This window comes from Cyphomyrmex costatus, unplaced genomic scaffold (assembly GCF_001594065.2).
Source record: "Cyphomyrmex costatus isolate MS0001 unplaced genomic scaffold, Ccosl1.0 scaffold116, whole genome shotgun sequence".
Classification (NCBI taxonomy): Eukaryota; Metazoa; Arthropoda; class Insecta; order Hymenoptera; family Formicidae; genus Cyphomyrmex; species Cyphomyrmex costatus.
In genome coordinates, this window is record NW_017275130.1 from 1,260,437 (window position 1) to 1,281,049 (window position 20,613).

The window sequence follows — 20,613 nt, forward strand, 5'->3', positions numbered from 1 at the left end:
GCGAATGCACACGTCAGATGTACACGTCTCTGCTGGACACGCGAGAATCATCGAGTACGGCGTCCTTAGGAAAGGCGCTTCGCTTTCCTATCCACGTAGCTATCACGGTACGCGTAGTAACCAGCCGTGGATACCTGATCCTGATGGCCCAAGGACTTGCGCCGTGTTGATTCGTTCTTACCACCCTCGGCGGCAGCCGCTGCCGCCGCCGTCACTGATGCCGCAGGTGTGTATCGCTTCTAGTTGGAATCCGTGATTGAAAGGGATGGCCGGAGCAATATATAGAGAACAGGCAGGAGATACAACTCACTGGACACTGTATAACTACCGCGTGTCACATACGCGCGCTCGCGTATACGAATACATAAGTACGCAAGACGAGTTCTTCTCGTTTCCTTCGCGTTTATATAGCTCTCTTGTATATCTATTTATGTATACGTATATAATATTTATACATATGTAATTATACTCTTTTTATATTTTTACAGTATAAGTGCGCGCGTGTACGATGCGGACGTAGCAGGCGCGAGTCGCGATCGCGTACGCGAACGGAACGCGAGCGGACGATGCGCGACGACAACGCGAACGACGACGTTATATTTTTCCCTCCTTTCTTTCCTCTTCTTTCTCTATCTCTTATATATACGACCGCGCGCGCCCGCTCCTCTTAACCTAATCGGCTGAGCACCACCGACGGCGACGACGACGACGACGACGAGGACGACCGAGTGTCCCGACGACCATACCACTGCTCCACAGCAATCAATACGCAACAATGGACCAGGACCAATAAGCTCGGAGCTTTTCCTGACGTAGACGCACGCTCTCTCGCTCTCAGCCTATCCCCTACCACCCCACGCGGCCAAACTGGTACAGCCGCAATACCTGCGGGGGCGCCGTGCGCGGCTGCGCTAAAACGAGCACAACTACTTACAGGCGCAATGAGGGTTGCTTGTATGGAGTACAAGGGTACGCGCGATTATTTAACTGAAAGCTCGTCGTCTGCATTTTTATAAATAAAAAAATTCTAGTTGATTCCTAATATTTCATCCATTATCAAAAATATTATTGCACTTGCATATACGGAAGTAAATATGGTTATGAAAAAATGGAATTAGAAAATATATAAATATCATGTCGATTATATTTTTATTACACATTCAAATAAAAATATATACAATTTTTTTAGTGATATAAGAACGTAGTTGTCTATTTATTTGTAAGTTTTTTTATCAGTTTGAAAGTATTATAATGACTATATAAAACAGTTACACTACTCAGGATAAATTCTGTTATTAAAATCTTATTTTTAATGTATAAATGCATAATTTGTATTTATCAGAATTATAAATTACATCTTTTGCTGTACATTAGTGATTATTATTTTTTTATATTAAACAAGTTTGATGTTATTATAAAAGAGATTTCTTTATCATATAATCCATGATTTTAAACTTCTCTAGATTTAATTTAATTTTTCAATCTTTATAAGTATCTACTAATATATTCGTTTCTTTTATATATAATTTATATATATATATAATATATAAAATAATAAAAATTATTAACTTTACAATTTTTAACAATAATGTGAAAGCTGAAATTCATTTTTTAATTTTCTAAAAATTGATCTTCAGTTAAAACAACAAACTTTGGATCAAACATTTAGCAGTGGCGTTATCTATCTGAAGTAGACAAGTATAATAACACAGTTCAGTTCCGATAACAACGGTAACTGCTCTAAATGGTAAATTAATGTTAAAATTGAATTGCATAATTTGTTAAATATAGGTGTATATTTTGAGAAACTGCACAAGCAGCTGTATTTCTTACATAAAATACTGATTTAAAGGTATAAATAACAACACTAAAATGAACAAATATTATATTATATATAAGAATATTTTTTAAACAATTAATATATGTTTTAAAGAAACTTGTGAGTAAATAATTAAAATTTGAATGAAAAATTTAATTTCAGTTATATTATGTAACTGTTCTTTTCATTAACTTTTCTTTTTCTTTATTGAATAAGTTTGTAATTATGACTTTAACAACAGATGTTATTAAAGATCGACAATCTTACGTGATTGCTAAAATTTAGTCAGTTTATAATAGAGTAAGTTGATTAATCCAAATATCAACAGTCGACAATTACATATCAATAATCGATAATGTTAATATTTTTTAATTACTACTGGATTTCTGAAATTTCATTAACAATTATAACAGATCATAAAAATCTAAAATCGCATACATTTAATATTATTTTGATGAAATTTGATCAATAATTTTCTGCTACAAAATTATTTTAGTTAAAACTGTTGATACATATTTATATGTATATACTTAAATATACATATTGTCGTAATTGCGATAAATATTTTGATATAATATAAAAATTATGTCTGCGCATTTACTTACTATCAAAAATCTAGCATATTTACAATTAAACGTCGTTGATGTATAACAGCTATAAAATTCGTTTTTTTATTAAATCTGATTTTTATGTGTTAAAGTAAAGACGTGTTTATGCTTGTTTTAAACTTGTTTGCCGATTGAATGTTAATTTTTTATATTTTTTTAACCATATACATGCTGTAAATAATTATGTTTAGCTTTAAAGAAACATGTTGCCAACGAATGGTAGGACTGCAACAACAGTTTGAGACATCGAGAGGTAAATCCATTCAAAAACAAACTGATATACGCGTGCATAACATACATCATCGACTATGTGACTAATCTTAATAGACTTCTGCTCTAATTTTATCTTGAGCATCTTTTGTGACCATATAAATTATTTATTTTTCATCACTATTTGAATTCTAAATATTATATTAACCATAAACATTTATAGCAAATATTAATACGTATTATTTAAAATATTCAAAATACTTATTAAATTAATATTTACATTTAAAAAAACATATATTAATATAATTTATATAATTTTATATTTATATTATAATAATAGAAAGATTTTCTGCAGTTTCTCTCATTCTAATATTTCTCGTAAATCATCTGTAAATGTAACAGATTATTAATAAATTTAAAGCTTTTTAACGAAGAAAGGTGTGTATATATTATAGAAGATATTTTATTCTCATTTTTATAATTTTTTTCTATAAAAGCTTTAACAATATTCCTAATTATAATAAAGTATAATATATGTATTTGAGGTTTTATGTCGTCTGCTAGAGCTTGTTTTATTGCGCATGTGAGAACATCCCTCTGCATTCCCCAGTAGTGGGCAAGACAGAATAGGTTATACATCGTTATTGATCATAGACATAATACATAATGTTATTTGTTGTGTAACAGAAAGTCACGAAAATGTAATATATGTACAGGCTAATATATATTATATTTCTTATAGGTAAGTATTCATTACTATTAAATTTATTTGTGTATAACAGTACAATCGCATTTAGAATACGTCAATTTTGAAATAAAATATAACCTGTATTCCATGATCTTAAAAGTTATTAAATAAATTATTTCACATGTTTCATTAAAATTTACAATCAAATTTGAAATTATTGTAAATTAATGATCTTGCATTAAAAGTCGATGGATAATAATAAAGCTAATTAATATTATTGAAATAATTACATAAAATATATAAGGAATCAAAGTATTTTTTGTATACATATATTGTAAAACAATTTAACATGCAAATATTTTAATGTATGAAGTCTGTCCTAAAAATATTTATTTAATAAAATATAAAACAAATGATTAAAAATTTATCTCTTTTTTTATATAATATTTTGTATAAAACTAACAGCATTTGCGTTTTCCTTAAATATTTGTTTTAAATTTTATACTATGACTTTATAATAATTATTTTTCTTTTCAGACTCTACTCTATTTCAGACGAATGTACAGAAATGTATTTACATACATACACATATATATATATATATATGTATACATATGAGTATGTGTGTGTAAATTATTGGATTGAAGGGATAACATATAATAAAATTAAGAAAAGATTTATGTAGCAAATTTCATATAAAAAGCATTTTATGTAAAAAGTGGATTAATATATTTCAAGAAATTTAATTCTATCTGTGAACAAAAAGCGATGTTTTAAAAATCTCGTGAAAGGATTTATTAATATACTCGAATTGATCTGAGAAAAATACATTTCGTAGATTAAATATTTTATAAATTATGTATAGAAAATAATAAATAAGATTCTAATTTATATTTGATAAGTATTTGCTTTTTATATTTGTATTTTGTATAATTATAGTTATATAATAAAAACCTTTTTACAACATTTTTATTTAATAAGAAATTGAATTTTTATTTAAATTACCTTTATTTCGTATGTATAACAAATAGAGTAACATTTGAAACGTCCTGTATATATATGTAGGATAAAGTAGTCGGAACAATGTACAAACATTGAGAATAAGTTCTATATATTTAACATAATAAAAAGATACATAAACAAAAATCATGAAATTTTGTGTTACATAGATAACACGATTATTTAAAAATAAAAAACACATAATTTTATTATTAATGCAAACACAATACGATTTTGAACTGAAAAATATTATTTCTGGTTATATGGTCATGGATAAATATGTATTCAGCATGTACAGAGGAGTAAAAGTTATCATTAGTTAATCAATCAAACATTAATTAAAGGATACAAAAAATTATATTAAAGAAGCTGTCAGATATTATTTGAAGAAAAATTAACAAAATTTGCTTGAATGGTAAGAGCATTATAGCAAGAAATGGTAATGAATCGTGGTGAGTAATGTCCATGTCATCATCATTGCGATGATGGATTTCGCGCTTTTTCATAAAATCTAACGATCCATAATCTATTTATAAACCCTGTGATAAATGACTTCGCGTACGCTGAAATGGTATGAAAAATGAGAAGAACGTGTACATCAAATTAACGGATGCTGTTGTAAAGCGATATGAAGAAAAATAAAACATTATTTTGCAATTGCTGGAAAGAGCGATAAAATTGTACAAATGTGAATATATTAGCTTACCTATCATTGTCATGATATGACATGTATGATGTAATTTATAGGAGCATCTTAATATATGATTATACGTTCCTCGTGAAGGAGATGCTTGTACGAAGCCAACTTTAATCGCATTGAACAAATTTACCGGATAAACTGCAAGACATTTACTTCACCGATTGTTCTGAAACTCGGAGGACAGCGGATACTTCATCACAGTTGAGAATTCTCCGATGATTCTACGAATGAAAGACAGTACGCTCGGATGCTGTTGTGGTAATTTTAGTTTGGTCATTAAACATCGAGTACTTTAATATGCATATAGTCATGGCAGTTAGATCAAGTAAACGAAGGCAAGCAAAGCCGCATTCTGCCGTAAAGATCATGATACCCAAATATTTACAGCACCGTTTGTTAAATATGTCATTATCATACACTCGGTTATTATATCGATATAGATCTTTAACATAGTTTAGTTACGTTCTAGATATTATATATACAGATAAAGGAACACTGGTGCTTTAAATTAATTTGGAAGATATATCAAACATATAATGTCTTTTGTTGCAGCTTACGACGCGTGATGACACGGAGCTGTCTAGTAATTCGTTTCAACCTGCTGCGACCAGCGGTCTATTTGGATCACAGCGAGTTCAGGAATAAAGCTGAACGAATTTTATTTGCGTTTCACAAATCCATGGATAGTTCGATAATTTTGAGATTAAAACTGTTCGAACATTACAAAATCACAGGTATAATGTATTTTTGCTTTTTATATTTAATAAAAAGTTTTCATTAATGATAAAGTTTTCATAAAACTTTAGATGCTCTCGACATTTTTCAGTGAATTTTTCTTTTCAGATTTATACAGAAAAGCAAACTTCAAAGAACCGATTGATGAAATCCTGAATATCTGATATTCGCAGAAGCAAGATGTCCATAAGAAGCAATACAGCTTTCGAAATCATAAAACTTTCATTCGTCACATTTTTTTTTTATATTTCTCATTGTTTTAGGTATATTAGATTAGAAACGTAAAGAACAATTTTTTCAAGAAGATTTTCTTAAAACTGAATATCAGCAGTTGCAAAAAATTGTGTTTCTTGATTAAGTCCAACTACTTTATATTATGCAGTGTCAGATTTTTTTACATTACATTTGCCAAACTTTTTATCAGTCGCTGTAACATCATGAATCAATCGCAGTTGTATTCATAAATGTGAATAAATTTATAATGTATTGTATCCAAATGTACTGATATATTCGGTGATGATAATCCAGTTTTTTCTGCATTGTAAGCATTTATCTTCATTATGAATAAAGTGTTGCAAATATACAGGAAAGAGATAAAGACGTTTCTCTTCCTTCCTTTTGTTTTTCTTTCTTTTTATCTTTCTCTAGCTTTTCTTCTCTTATTAAGGAGAATAGTTCGCAAAACATCAAATGCTGCAAATGCCAGCCACTTGAAATGACTGAACGACGAACATGGAACGCGCGTGGTTGGATTTCTATTTTCGGCTGCGCACGCGGAGTCGATTAAGGCTGATGACGGCGCGTTTGTAATCTTCGACGAGTTTGATCGTTTCCGGACACAGCGCTGACTTTAATCGCGTATCCAGTATCCGGCGGTTGATTATCACCGTTACCTTCTCGTTCTTCCGTTCGAGAAATCGTGCAACAGTGCTATAAACACGCGCGCAACCTGCTTCTTCTCCATTTTCCACCTTCCGAGCAAAAATAGATGAAACGCATAGGGAGTTAGTCTCAGTAAATCGTTGTTTCTGCGACTCCATTGTACCATTAAAGTCTTTATTAGAAAATTGTAGAAATAAAAAGTAAAAAAATTGTTATTTTCTGTTCAGGTATAATTAACACTCAGTATTATGGTTGTTTATTATATTTTCTGTGTAATATTGTATTACTTACTTAATTTATCGCCTTAAAATAAGTGAAACATAATTAAGGGAGAATTGAAACAATTTTCACAATTTTGACATTGGATTTTTCAAATGATTAATTATTATAGTTAAAATGTACTAAAAAATACGAAATGGGTAACCTTTCTCTATATTTTCATTCCTGGAATGGTTTTGTACACTATGTAGTTTCTTTGTAATTAAGTGAAATATGAACGTGCTGCATTGCAGCCAGTTTGCTCCAATAGTGAAGTAAATTAATACATCACGATGTAAGTTGCTTCTATACGATAAACTTCATACTTAAATTAATAAAAATTTAATAAAAATGAAAAATAGAATATAAAGATATATATATACTTTTGATTAGAGATTACCTTTTTAAGTCACTTTGTAATCAAATTAGTAAAATGTTATACAGAAAAACAAACGTAAATTATTTTATTTTTAACTTACTTTGATATGAAAATATTAAATACAAAACATTAAATATATTTTGCGAATATCTCTTTATATCTATGTTTATGGCAAAAAAATCATGGAAAACTTACGGTTAAATAATGCCATTATTATGTTATAAAATAATTTTATGTATAGATATGTATATACATACGTATAAAAAATTCGATTAAAAGCATAAACAATAATTTTCAGAATCTAACAGCATCGCAATGTAAACTACATTTCTTTTCGAAAGAGAAAAAGTTAACTGTAGTCATATCTATTTTTGCGAGACATTTCTATTCTTGATATATTATTTCTGACAAGTTTCTTTTAGCTTACAAACACAAAAAATACTTGGAAATGTCTTTTGAAAAGTTTACTGCTCCCAAAACGCTGAATTTCAGACACTATGTAAAATAAAATCGTCGCAATTTCTTATTGCCTTTTTATCGAGTAAAACCCTTCGACAATGTGCTACGAACAGTCATCCATCAAATACACCCTCGATGTTATCGATATTCCCCTTCTTTTCTTCTCCTCCTTTTGCCCCAAAAAAAGAAACTTTTCTTCCGGTAAACTTGTCTTCTGCTTGATTATCTTTCAGCTTGTTTCGTAACGAGAAATCACTGATGCCGATCACGTGGCCCTAGGTCATCAATTAGCCCGGGCGTCAATAGGGGTGCGAAGTTCAAAATAAGATAACATCTTTCGCACAAATGATAGAGAGAAAAAGTCACAAGTATCACTTGGTTGGCGCCGAAAGTGAAAGCGAGGATCTCAAGGACTTCGCTGGATCTTCTACAGTCACCTCTCCATCCCTCAATTTCTCTCTCTTCCCCTCCGTTTTGCCCACGTCGAGTATCAACCGTGAAGGTGCTTCTCGGTCGACCGAGAGATAAAAGAGGAGGTCGAGGAAGAGCAAAAAGAAGAAGAAGAAGAGAAGAGGTGTAACGAGGCCGAGAAGAAGTAGGAAAGAGTAGGAAGATCTCCAGATTTTCTCTGGGGGAGGATGTGTGTTGGAGGTCGCGAGACGCGGATGAGGCAAGGGACACGCACACACCGGGGGTCGCGCATGCGTCCGCACCATCATCGGGTAGAGGATGTTCGACGTTTTTTTCAGTCACCGGTCGACGCTGCGCCGGGCACCGTCGTCGTCGTGAACACGGCCGCAATCGCGCGGCGTTCAGCTGCTGGCTACCACCACCGCACCATACGTCCGCACTCGACGTTCGCCTTGCGGACAATAGTCCGCGCTAGTGCCCTCGTGTCCGCGCGACCGACGTCGCGGTCGATAGGACCCGCACCTGACGAGAGAGGATACAATCAGGTGGAGAATACTCGGAAGAAGAGGAGGAAGCGAAAGAGGTGGTGGTGGTGGTGCAGTGAATTAGCTCTCGGCCACGCGCTTCACGTGCTCCTCTTCCGAGACTTGAAATCGCGTCGTCTCGAAAATTGTCTCTTTCCCAAGGAGGATTTTGCGTATTTCTTGTATCACCTGACCTCGTGGCGAGGATCACGACGCAACCTCCAGGAACATCGCGATACCGGGGCAAGGTTACTGCGCGCTCGCCACGTCCTCAGGTGAGAAGCGCAGGTGAGAGAGGAATCACCGGGCAGGCGCGTCGAGAGGTGCAACTGCACACCTGGATTCGCTATGTCCCCGACTCCGGCATAAGATGCGATCGGCAGGCACTCGCTCTCTACGTCGATCACGACAGTCCGGAGCAGTCCACCACGTCGAGCGTCGGGATTAAGACGTCGGGTGACGATTGAGACACTCGTCGTCATATTCGCGACGAAAAAATTCACAACGAATCAAACACGCAGCATCCCCGATGACATCGTCGAGAACGACTGTTCACGCAATTAGTTAAGAGCGAGTGCAGGAAGAGAGATCGAACGTGCAGCAAGATCGGGCGATGAGAATCTCTCCCCCAACGGTCGAGGACTCGTCCCGGAATCGTCGCCTCACGCAGCCCCGGGCGCCGAGGAGGCCGCGACGTCGTTGAAGGCCATCATAGTCACCGGAGGAACGTCGCGTTCACGAGAGAGAGGCACTCGAGGTACTCGAGGATGTCGCTGCACTATCCTCACGGATACCGGTACCGATCCGCGTCGAAGGCGGTCAGCGGAACCGGGGTCGGCGAGCAGGGCTCCGACAGCGACGTGGCGGAGCTCAGCGACCTCGAGGACGACGAGGACGAGGATGGGGCTCGCGAATCTGCCGATAAGCGAGCGGTCGAGGGGGAAGATGAAGACGAGGATGATGAGAATGGTGAGAACGACGTGGACGACGAGGACGACGACGACGATGACGACGAAGACGAGGATGACGACGATGAGGATGAAGAGGAGGAGGGCGAGGGTCTACCCTATCCAGGTTTCATTCCGATCGCTCTCAGATATCTCGACCAGACCACACGACCGCGCAACTGGTGTCTCGCGCTGATTACTAATCCATATCCTTTTGGTACTTCTCGACTCGGTATGATAAACTCTGCTTTGTAGCACATACGTCGACCTACATGCGCTCTAGTACATTGCGCTCTAATCAGCGTAAAAATCTAAAGTACTTCTGAAAGTAATTTATTTAAAAGAAACTTGAAAGTAGATTTAGCTGATTGCTTTTTGAATGTGTTTTGAGCATTTCGAGAATGTCTAAGGAATTAAAATTCATTTGTCGGAGTAGTGAAGAATAAATTTTAAAGATTAGATGTGTCCTTAAATGGTATTAAAAGATCAAAACGTCTTTTATACGTATTTTCATAAAGTTTCTCAATAATTAAGAAGTTTTTTACACGCTTTTTGTCATTTATGTTGTCAGCGATGTGATTTATAGACGACTATTCCTCCAAAACGGAATTAGTATAAGTGATTATTGGATATCGAGTTTCTGCGGTAGCTTTTATAAAGAAGGCATCTTTGTGTACATTTTACGAATACAGATTTGCTTTTCATGGTCGTGGTAAGCTGATGCGAACTGTTCCAGTCGATCTTCATTAGGAATTTATTTCATCTCTCTGACTACACAAGGTTGCGCGTGCGTCAGCATTCACCACAGCTATCAGGATTTGTTGATTTTCCTAAGTCGTCTTGCAATGTGCAGTGTATTATCAAATAAGTTTAGATGGAAGGCAATATATCGAGGCAACACTGTTTATCCAGCTGAACAAATGATCGACGGTAACGGGATTTTTACATATTCGCACTTGAATGTGTGATGAATTCAATTCGATCTCAATAAATCAACCATGTTATAATGTACATACATTAATGGATTGACACCTAACGTCAATACTATTTCGCGTTGGTGTCTTTATAGGTAAAAGGAATATAAAAACACGTTTAAATTAAAACAAAAATTAATTATGCGCTCTTTCCAATGTTTGATTGAAAGTTTGTGATGTTGTTTGAATTTAACGTGTTAAATCAAGGATTATGTACTAACATCAAATTTTTAATTGAATTTTATCTTCAAAATCAAATTAGTTATTTTTTATAATATAAAAAGCATAATTTGAAAAGATGTCTTTATTTTACTGGGAAAATTGGGGCAAGAAAAATGTCTTTCTTGAAAGGTATAATTTCTCAGAGGACATGGTACATCATCCATAAAAATTCGAAAATGTGATTGATATTTTTTTCTAAAGGCAATTAATCATTCCTTATACGTGCGACGCTTCTGAATGTGAAACTCTTTGAAAATACGCTCTGTTTTCGCGCCACGTCTTTAATTTATGAAGCTTCACACGTCCTACGAACGTGCAACACTTCCGCATTTGTTGAATGTAGAATCTCAGCCACTAGGCGGGTATTTGTCGCCACGAGTAGCCCCGATCGAGTGGCAAACGTGGTGGCGGGTGCCGAGGGAGACCAGTCTGAAGACACCTTAAATAGGTCATTGATTGACCTATCCCCAGGGCGAATCCTACTGCGCGCGTAGCCGCTTTCCACAGTGGCACAGTTCTCTCCTATCTCGTTCCTCTCAGCGGCGGCGGTGACGATTCTTCTTTTTCTCTTCCGCACACGGTGACGTTCCCATTCTCCTCCTCGTCGAGCATTTTCCTCACCCTCTCGCGGCGCTAGATCCCTCCTCTGGTTCGCGACGCGTATACGGTTGCAGCGCCTATATCCGTTTGTGCGGGAAAATTATTGGGGGCGGGCGTGCATTGCACGTGGTGAGGTAACAGCAGCGACGACGGCGGCGACGTCCGGGCAAAGTTTAGTCAGCCGACCATCGAAGCAACAAGCGCCGAGGCAAGCGCGCCGCGTCAGAAAGATCTCCATTGTGAGCGTGAGGACAATAGGCGCGGGTTGGAGCACGCCGTAGCACCGAATGCCAATGCGGACCTCGAGCTTGTTTCACGTTGCCACTGCGAAACCGCCGCCCCTCACGCCTCCTGGTTAAAAATTCTAGTTGAGAGATACCCCGGATACCGCGCGAAATCCTTAATTCCCTTCATAATGGGGACGATCCTCGCAAATACACCAAAATAACCGTCAATTTAATAATCCAAGTCTCGTATAAAAAATTTAATTCCTATTTCTATATACTGTGCAGTAAGCGCTCTCTCTCTCTTGAGAGACCAAATTGCGAGGATGCTCATGTCACAACGAAAACACATGTTCAATAACGAAAACAATAGCAAAACAATGCTTTACACTAACTAGAGTGTTTGAATTGCAATATTACCGCGCAGTTAATTCACACATATTACACGGAAATTCAAAACTGGTGGGTTTCAATTTTGGAAGTTTTGATGTACATTTCACACAAGAGTGTGTATATGTGTCAAAGCGACGGAGACCTTGACCCTTCGATGTTTAATCCTAGCAAAACCAAGGGCGGGCCAGGGAATGTCGAACTACATCTTTCCTTGAACTACTTGCTAAAATTGTGGTTTATAACTGATTTATAATTAACAGATTTTATTCCATTAACAATCTAACTTCAATACGCAAATGAACGCGATTTTTAATTTAATATTAATTTTGACATTAATAAAATTATGGTAATGCATTTTTTTAATATTTATATTTTATACAAAATGTATTTCCATCTTGAATGCATTTTGTTCGATTTGAATAAATCAATGATCGATACAATATACAATTTATACAATATTATATTACAATGTGTAACATATATTTCCTTTGCATTGATATCTTCATATATTGGTAAACATAAAATCATACAAAATTGCAAAAAAGATGAAATAAATTTAAAATCAATTTTCTATTTTTTCGAACGTTCGATTAAATGCGGTGATTCTTTAACTTGCTATAATAATCAAAAATTATAATTTCAAATTAAATTAGATTTTATTTTTCCAGAATTGAACAAAAGAGTTATAAAAAAAATTAGGATAAAAAACTTTTGTCTTTTCAGAATTAATTATGATAGTTAAACAAATTTCAAAGATTTAACCGTTGATTAATTTTCTAAAAAAAAAACTTTAATTTTATGCGTAAAAAGTAATTAATGTATTTTTATAATCCGTTGCATAATTCAAGAAGTTTATTTCACTTGGCTTATAAGTTGGAGTTAAGCAGTTAACGCAGTTCGGATCAATAAAAAGCCATCGCAGTTCTTTTAATTCAGCGAAACCTATAATCCGCGCGCAGAAATACTTTGTTTCCGGATTTTCTGTTTAGAAACTAAGTGCGAAATTACATGGTACACAGATTATGTGAAATGCCATGCTTATTACCATTAACAGAATAAGCGGTTGTCATTCTCTCTTCTAGTTTAATAATTTATTTCATTATCTTAAGTACCATAAAACGGCCGAGCAGTTATTTACGGTTTAATCTGATTACAGGTATCCTCTGCATTTAATTAATCCGTTTAATTAATTCTAATGCTTATTTGTGTGTAGATAGAGAGAGAGGTTGTTTCATTTCAAGTCTTAAAGTAATTAGTTGTAAAGTAAGTAGGTTGTTTCCTTTCAAGTCTCAAAGTTAATTAAAGTTTTAGTTTTAAGTACGAGGGTTATACACAAAGGATGCATTGCATTAGGTATGTTTTGTTTTTGAAAAATTAGATGATAAAATTGTTTCTTCTTTTCTTTATAATTATAAAATTTCATATAATTACGGAATAATAATTTAAACATTTTATTTTCTATCATATTCCTTTTAAGATTTATATAAATACGCAACTCTTTAGAATTAGCAAAACATTCCACGATATGGAAAAAGAAGTATCCATCAGTAGGCTGACGTTACGAGTTTTGACTACTTATCATTCTTGGCCGACGCGTGATTGCACTACTCTACTGCGTTACTTGAATTGCATTTAAATTGCTGATTCTCACAAACAATCGAACGAGCTGCTTCACTGCATTCATGTTACTTTTTATTTTTATTTCATTTCCATTAAAGCTACAATAGATCAAGCAATGCAATTATTTGCCATATTCAATAAACAGTAAATTTGCTGTTTTTTAATGAATTGATTGGATTGCTTCATGTATATAATTGATTGAATTGCATTATGTATATAAAAATAAGAACATTATCATATAAACGTATATTACCTCACTCAATTTTATTTTGTGGCTTGGTAGATATTTATTATTTAAATACGACTCTTGGAATCACCGAATCTACAACAGGGGACTTAAATCAGTATTGAAATATTTATAGAAAGAGATCGTTTCGTCCGCAGGTACACGTTGGAAAAAAGATATTGGATATTAGAAATGTATTAAATTTGTCGCTCTAAAAAGATGGAAGCCTGGAAAATGTAATGGGAAAAAGATACGTAATAGCGTGCAATATTTGCAGCACGTATTTCGCTACGGTGAACGTAATATTACTGTAAGTTGGTGTTAACTTCAAATGATATGACAGCCGTACTTCTACGGCGAGCAATGTCATATTACGGCTACAATCAAAAGTAGTAGATCGAACGGTCCGATCTCAAGAGTGGTTTTCCGTTGATCTCTTCGATGGTGTTTTCACGTATTTTTTCATTTTTTTTTTTTTTTACTAGATCCTCTCGGAAATTTGTCATCGATCGATGACGAATACAGGTCAGAACGTTTGTAGGATCGGGGAAAAATAATCAAGTGACTAAAGCCAGGTAAACGAGGCAATCATCCGCGGCCTCGAACGTCGCCGGAAGCGGCAGTCGATCGAAACAATTTGCTCGGCCGCCTCGGCCACTTGATTGTCTATTAAGCACCGCGTAAATGAGCACCGATGAGAGCGAGAGGCGTCGATGAGAAACAGGTTGACGGGCCACCATCGACCGATCGACACGTAACGAGCACGTACATAAAAATCAGTCGTCTATCGCACAAGTCTTACTGACGTTTTGTATGTGTGTGTGTGTGTGTGTGTGTGTGTGTTGCAACGTAGCAGTACAATTTATAGCATTGATATTGCACAGAAGTCGTCTAAAAGAAATTAATATTAATTAATATTAATATCTTTGAAATTATACGACGCAGTGTAATTTTTAATTAAAAATAATTAATTAATAAATATCCTTAATCATTCTGAAAGCCTTGGCAAACGTTGTTTATAATATCTCGCTAATGAATACAATGTGTCTGTCGGTTTGTTATTTGAACATACGTATCCATCTTATAAAAATTCATTTTTCATCGAATTTAATTAATCTAATAATAAACTTGGAATAATCTAGTAATGTTTTTTCAATCGATGTTTCTTTTTTTAGTATATATAACATTTCTATTAAAAATTCAAAAATCGGTAGTGATAAAACAATTTTCTTGATAAAAAAAGTCTATTTTTTAATATTTATCAAATTAAATTTATTATAAGATAATAGCAATATTTATCGTAATAAAAATGCAACGCAAAGCAATTAATATAAGTTTACATTAAACGCGACTTTTCTACGCCTCTCTCTTTGTTCAATTCTCTTTTCTTCTAACAAAAGAGACAATTTTTCATCGGAAAAAATGTATAAACTGTCTCAATGCAGATATCGAATAATAATTTAAGCTCTATATGAGATTTTTTACATTAGAGAAATCGGCACTACAAATTCTAGTGAGCTAGTCTTCTTCTATCGCGATTGTATTCTCGTGTGTTTCCGCATCGCGTCATAACACCCGACGCTAGTGCAAGATTTATGTAAACGGTCGTGTATTGTCGCAGCGAGCCAAGAGAATTCTGCAGCGTGCTGCAACGACATTAATCCTTACACGAACGATACTTAATGCGGTCGCAGGCACACCGGCTGGGGTGGCGCGAGTACAGATTACATCGTACGATAAACGGTTATCTAGGACTCCGGGGTCTTGTAACACCTACGGCTCACGTGCGGAGCAATCCAATTGATTTTCCGCTGCTTATCTCTCCGCGCACTAAAACGGGACGGGATTTATTTTTAGCAGTGCCCGTACATGGATTCGTGAGATAGATGGTATTTTTTGTCCCCTCGCAAAACGCTCACATTTATTCTCATAACGATTTAATTACTCATTCCGGAAATGAGAAAAGCCCGTCTTCTTGTTCCTGGAATATCCGAGCGTGAAAATAGTTCCGTCATGACCGAATTCAACGCGACTGTATAAAATGCAGTCTGTTACTCAAGAGTAATTTTCCAGAAGATGCACTTATTTAGAAATAAAAATAGAAACAGGAAGTTGACATTAGAATGCTATCAATATTGAGTGATATGCAGTATTGCATAAATACATAAAGTTTACATACCATGACCAGTCTTAATTAACATAAATTAATTAAATCAAATTTTTAAGCATTTTACACTTTAAATGATAAAGTATTTGTAATCTAGATTCTTCTTTAGAAATACAAATAATTTAACTATTAACTTAAAAAAAGAGAATAAATACATCACCAAATTTAATTGTGAAATATAGTATGTAGTTCGATGTCTTCTCATATTACAAATATAACAAAATGATACAAAGGCAAATGAGAGTCAAATCGTAATAACAAAAGATATCTTCATAATTAAATGTAAATATATATTAGTATAAAATTTAAAATATTAAAAGTTATAAAATATATATTAACGCTACAAAAATACAAAATATATTTTTCATATACAAATTTAACATGTCTCAGCCTTGTATTCAGGCCCTCTTCAGAAAGACGAAATTATAACGCAGCAATTAAATCGCTAAGTATGATTACGATAGTTTTGTTAAGAATATAATAAACAAATTAAACTTAAAAATAAATATAAAAATAAAGAGTAAAATTGATATGAGATGAATGGTTGATCAGAGAACACGAAATCACTTGTCAAACAACTGGCTGACGGATTGAGAAAATTTGTCGTTATTTTGTTGAAGACAAGAAATTATGTTATATGTCTTCTGTACTATATTAGACAAGCTAGTTACGTTTCTCTAGTAAAAAAAATTCACGTCTGCGTCAAAAAATTAAAGAAATCTATGTCAAAGCAAAAAGTTGTTAATAAACGAAATCAGCAGATGTAAAGAATTTAGTATCACATAATGTATAACGTCGAATATATAATAAATAGAAACCGTCTAACTGTCACTGCGAACATAATTGTAATGTGAGAGATCCAGAGATCTTAGTAATGCAAAGTTAAACCTTGTTTATAATAGGAATATAAGATTTATGAAGACCTTCCGTGTCTGTCTGAAGGTTAAGACTGTTACTTTGTTCTTTAATATTTAGGCATCTCGGAGACAAGACATTTGTTATAACGCGGCTCCTCGTCTAGAATTTGAATGTTCTTCCAATCAAAATCATTCAAGTCTTTGCTGTAATCGATGGTCTGTGATTACCGATTTAAAGCCCGTATTCCATCGTATATGACTTTGATGTTCAGATATCTGTGTTCTCATATTACACTTTCCAATGAAGTATACAATAACACAAAACTGCTTAGAAATTGATATCATTTATCGCTTTTTGTTATAATATTAAATCATTAGGGAATCCAAACTAATAATATACTAGACTGAATTTTTAGAAGCTTGTTCCCATTTGCCTTAATTTTTGCATGACAGATTGGGTCTCCTACATTAGGATTCTGTATCTCTTATTGACAGTATCAATATCATTATATTATGGTTGCATTATATATATATATATATAATATTGTATTATATATATTATATTATAAAAAAGATTCAAAATAATAATATATCAATTTATTCTTATAAGAGTTACAGAATTCCAATAATGCTGATAAGCAATGAAGTCGTAACTTGTTAGCGTTCAACGACTTTGCTCACTTGTTCGTAAAATTTATGTATCAATAGTGTCTAGAAAAATTCTTTAGCTTCTTCGAAGATTCAATGATTTGCGCAATAAATTATTTTTTTAAACAAAAAATTAATAAATAAGATTGAAAGAAAAATTTGCTATTGATATTTCGTTAAAAATTTTCCAAGATTAAAAACTTCATTTATGGACGGATTACACATATATTAATATATTATATAAATTCACGCGAAATTATATATAAGCAATTAAAAATCCAAGCTAGACTGTTATAAGCTTCGTATTCGTATTAGTTATGTTCCATTTATTTCTATAATTTTTTAAAATTTCTAAAATTATTGTTTTATAATTTTGATTTGTAACTTTTATAACTTTAATTAAATATTAAATTTTGAAGAAATCGAGCATGCATGTAACTGTTTTTGTGTAGAGATCTGTCTCTCGTAACGTCTGTCTTCATAATTTGCGAGCGAGTCTCACGATCAATGAAAGTAAGACGTCAGCTTCGACGCGACCAATGTAGTGATTCAAGCGTAAAATATGATGTGCGCGTTTTTATTTGATTTTCTATGAACACGTCAGCGCGCGCTTTATTTGGTAGTTCCATTACAATTTTTGTCCGATCACAAAAAAGAAGGAAAATCTAATAAATTGCACGAATAATCCATTTTCTGATTTTTGTCGGTACAAACGATCGCGACAAATTGTGGTGAAACTTTTTCAGCAGTAGTTGTCGAAACGATTTGGGACGAGACTGTCACGAGAGAATAGAAGAAACGTGCCTTGACGGAGGATTTCCTCGATGATTTAGGTCTTTTCAGGCTATGTCGACTTCGTTGAATCGATCGTGACGTGAACGACGAATCTGGAAAGAAGTTTGGTCGCAGATCGACATCCCTGACACTCTCTATCACACCTTTTCCTCGTTTCTTCATATCAGACATCCTGTTGACTGAGCACCGATTGCATGTCCTAAGTACCACCGGATGCTCTTTCATTCATACATGCTGGAGAATATTTTATATGAAAAAAGTCAGTTATTTTAATGACGACGTATCGACAGTAGTTTGTCAAGCGTTCCAAATTTTTCAGCAAATTATTATTATTTCATATTAATATGAAAAGTACAAATAATAATCATTCTTCCCTTTTTTGTGATTTTAATCAAATTTTATTTTGAAAAATCTAAAATTTTAAGCGTCAAATATTCTTATTCTGAGATTTAAGATACTAAAAATAAAAATTTTTCAATGTGTAAGTGCATTTTAGAGAACTGTCTTTCTCTTTTTGTTACAAAGAAATTCCAAATATCTCATTCTATAGGAAAAATATGTTCTGGGAAAACATTTAATGCTTCTGGGACACGTTGTATATAACAGGGAACGGAGTTGATATAATTCTGCCTTTTCCATCGTTGTTTCCATTTCTTCGCCGTTATTATTATTTACTTTGTCGTCTATATTTGCATTTTCAACAAAATGTACGATGCATACATTTTTTTTTCATTACATTATTTCTTGTAAATAAGAAGCAATCGGATGAATAGATGATAATGAAAAAGCGCTTTAATACAATATATATGGTATATAAATGAAAAATACTCTAGCCATCTTTCTCTTTCTATCTTACATTGCTTTTACATTAATTTTTTTTAATACATTATTTTTCTAATGCTTTGATATGTAATGTTTTACAGAAAGTTAAGATTATCTACGATTATTAAAATCACATATTAAGATTAAAGATATAATGTGCTCTCTCTTTCTCTCTGTCTCTCTCTGTCAAAGTATTTATAGTATACACATGAATTTACGGAAGTGTGATACGATTTTTCTTACTTGAACAAAATATAATATTTAATAGAGATCAATGCTTATCATTTGATTACTTATACTAAAAACTAATAACATGTTTACGTAAAAATGTATTGTCTCTGAAACCTTAAAGTGCGATTATAATCAAATTACATCTTGAATTATCTAATATACGATAAGGTCTGATTGAAATAAAATAATTAAATGAATCTGTTTAATAAATATAATAACAATAAGTCCAATGATTAAAAAATAATAATATATAGTTGCTTCGTTAAAAACTATCAGTATCAATACACTGTGAATTCGATGGCTGAGGGATGCAGTTATTTGTTCTTCCTTCATGTAACTGTTATTAATGATTAACCTACTGGGGAAAGCTTGGTAATAAGAGCCGTACATGCCTCGTAAGGGGATGAAAGTTAATAGCAACAACAACACGATCCATTAGGTTTAACGCGTAAAGTCTCTCGTACATTCAGCTGTTTTCTACTTGAGCGGATACACCTGTCGGACGACGTGCCACCCGTGCACACCGATGCGGAATCCATTGTGTGTGAACTGGAGCATTTACTGGAAGAATAACAGAGCAATCATTTTGATATACGTAGATATCGTGTCTTTGTTTGCGTTAATTATACGACTTTAATAATTATACAGATATCCTTTATGCATCTACGTTAATTATTCTAGCTTTAATATGTTGAGTGTCATGAGATCATCAGTGATATAATACTGACATGTCATGTTGACGCGTACATGTAAAATACAATTAATATATACACATACTTAAATTTAAAAATATCATATTCCGCTATTTAAATGAAATTCGCTTTGCAATTAGTGCAATAATTTTATCATACTTCTTATTTGTATAATATAATACTTGGAGCTAAACAGAATACAAATTTTCGAACACAGAATCCCATTTTATTATCTTCGCTCTTCGAGATTAAAACAAGAACTTATTCTACTTTCGAGACAATACATATTTTTATTCTGAAAGATCTGTTGTTCAGGTCTACTTTTAGGTAGACTAATCCTAGTAGTCAGCTTCTGAGAAATGTAAATCTTTGGTCCTAATAAAGGATACCCGTCATCGTGTGAAATATACAAATGTTTATCATCAATCTCTTCTTTTGCATTAGCTGACGTTCGTCAAAATGTGAGAGTTGCACGCTAGAGAGAGAGAGAGAGAGAGAGAGAGAGAGAGAGAGAGAGAGAGAG

At 33.7% G+C, this 20,613-nt stretch overlaps 1 protein-coding gene across 1 annotated transcript in view; it reads left to right on the forward strand.

The window, feature by feature from the left end:
* Positions 1–9,439: 9,439 nt before the first annotated feature.
* Ca-alpha1T (Ca[2+]-channel protein alpha[[1]] subunit T) overlaps positions 9,440–20,613 on the forward strand; it is a 49,531-nt gene continuing 38,357 nt past the window's right edge. The window contains exon 1 of the mRNA XM_018545195.1: positions 9,440–9,825. Coding sequence (XP_018400697.1) covers positions 9,440–9,825 — 386 coding nt within the window. The remainder of the gene's footprint in view (positions 9,826–20,613) is intronic.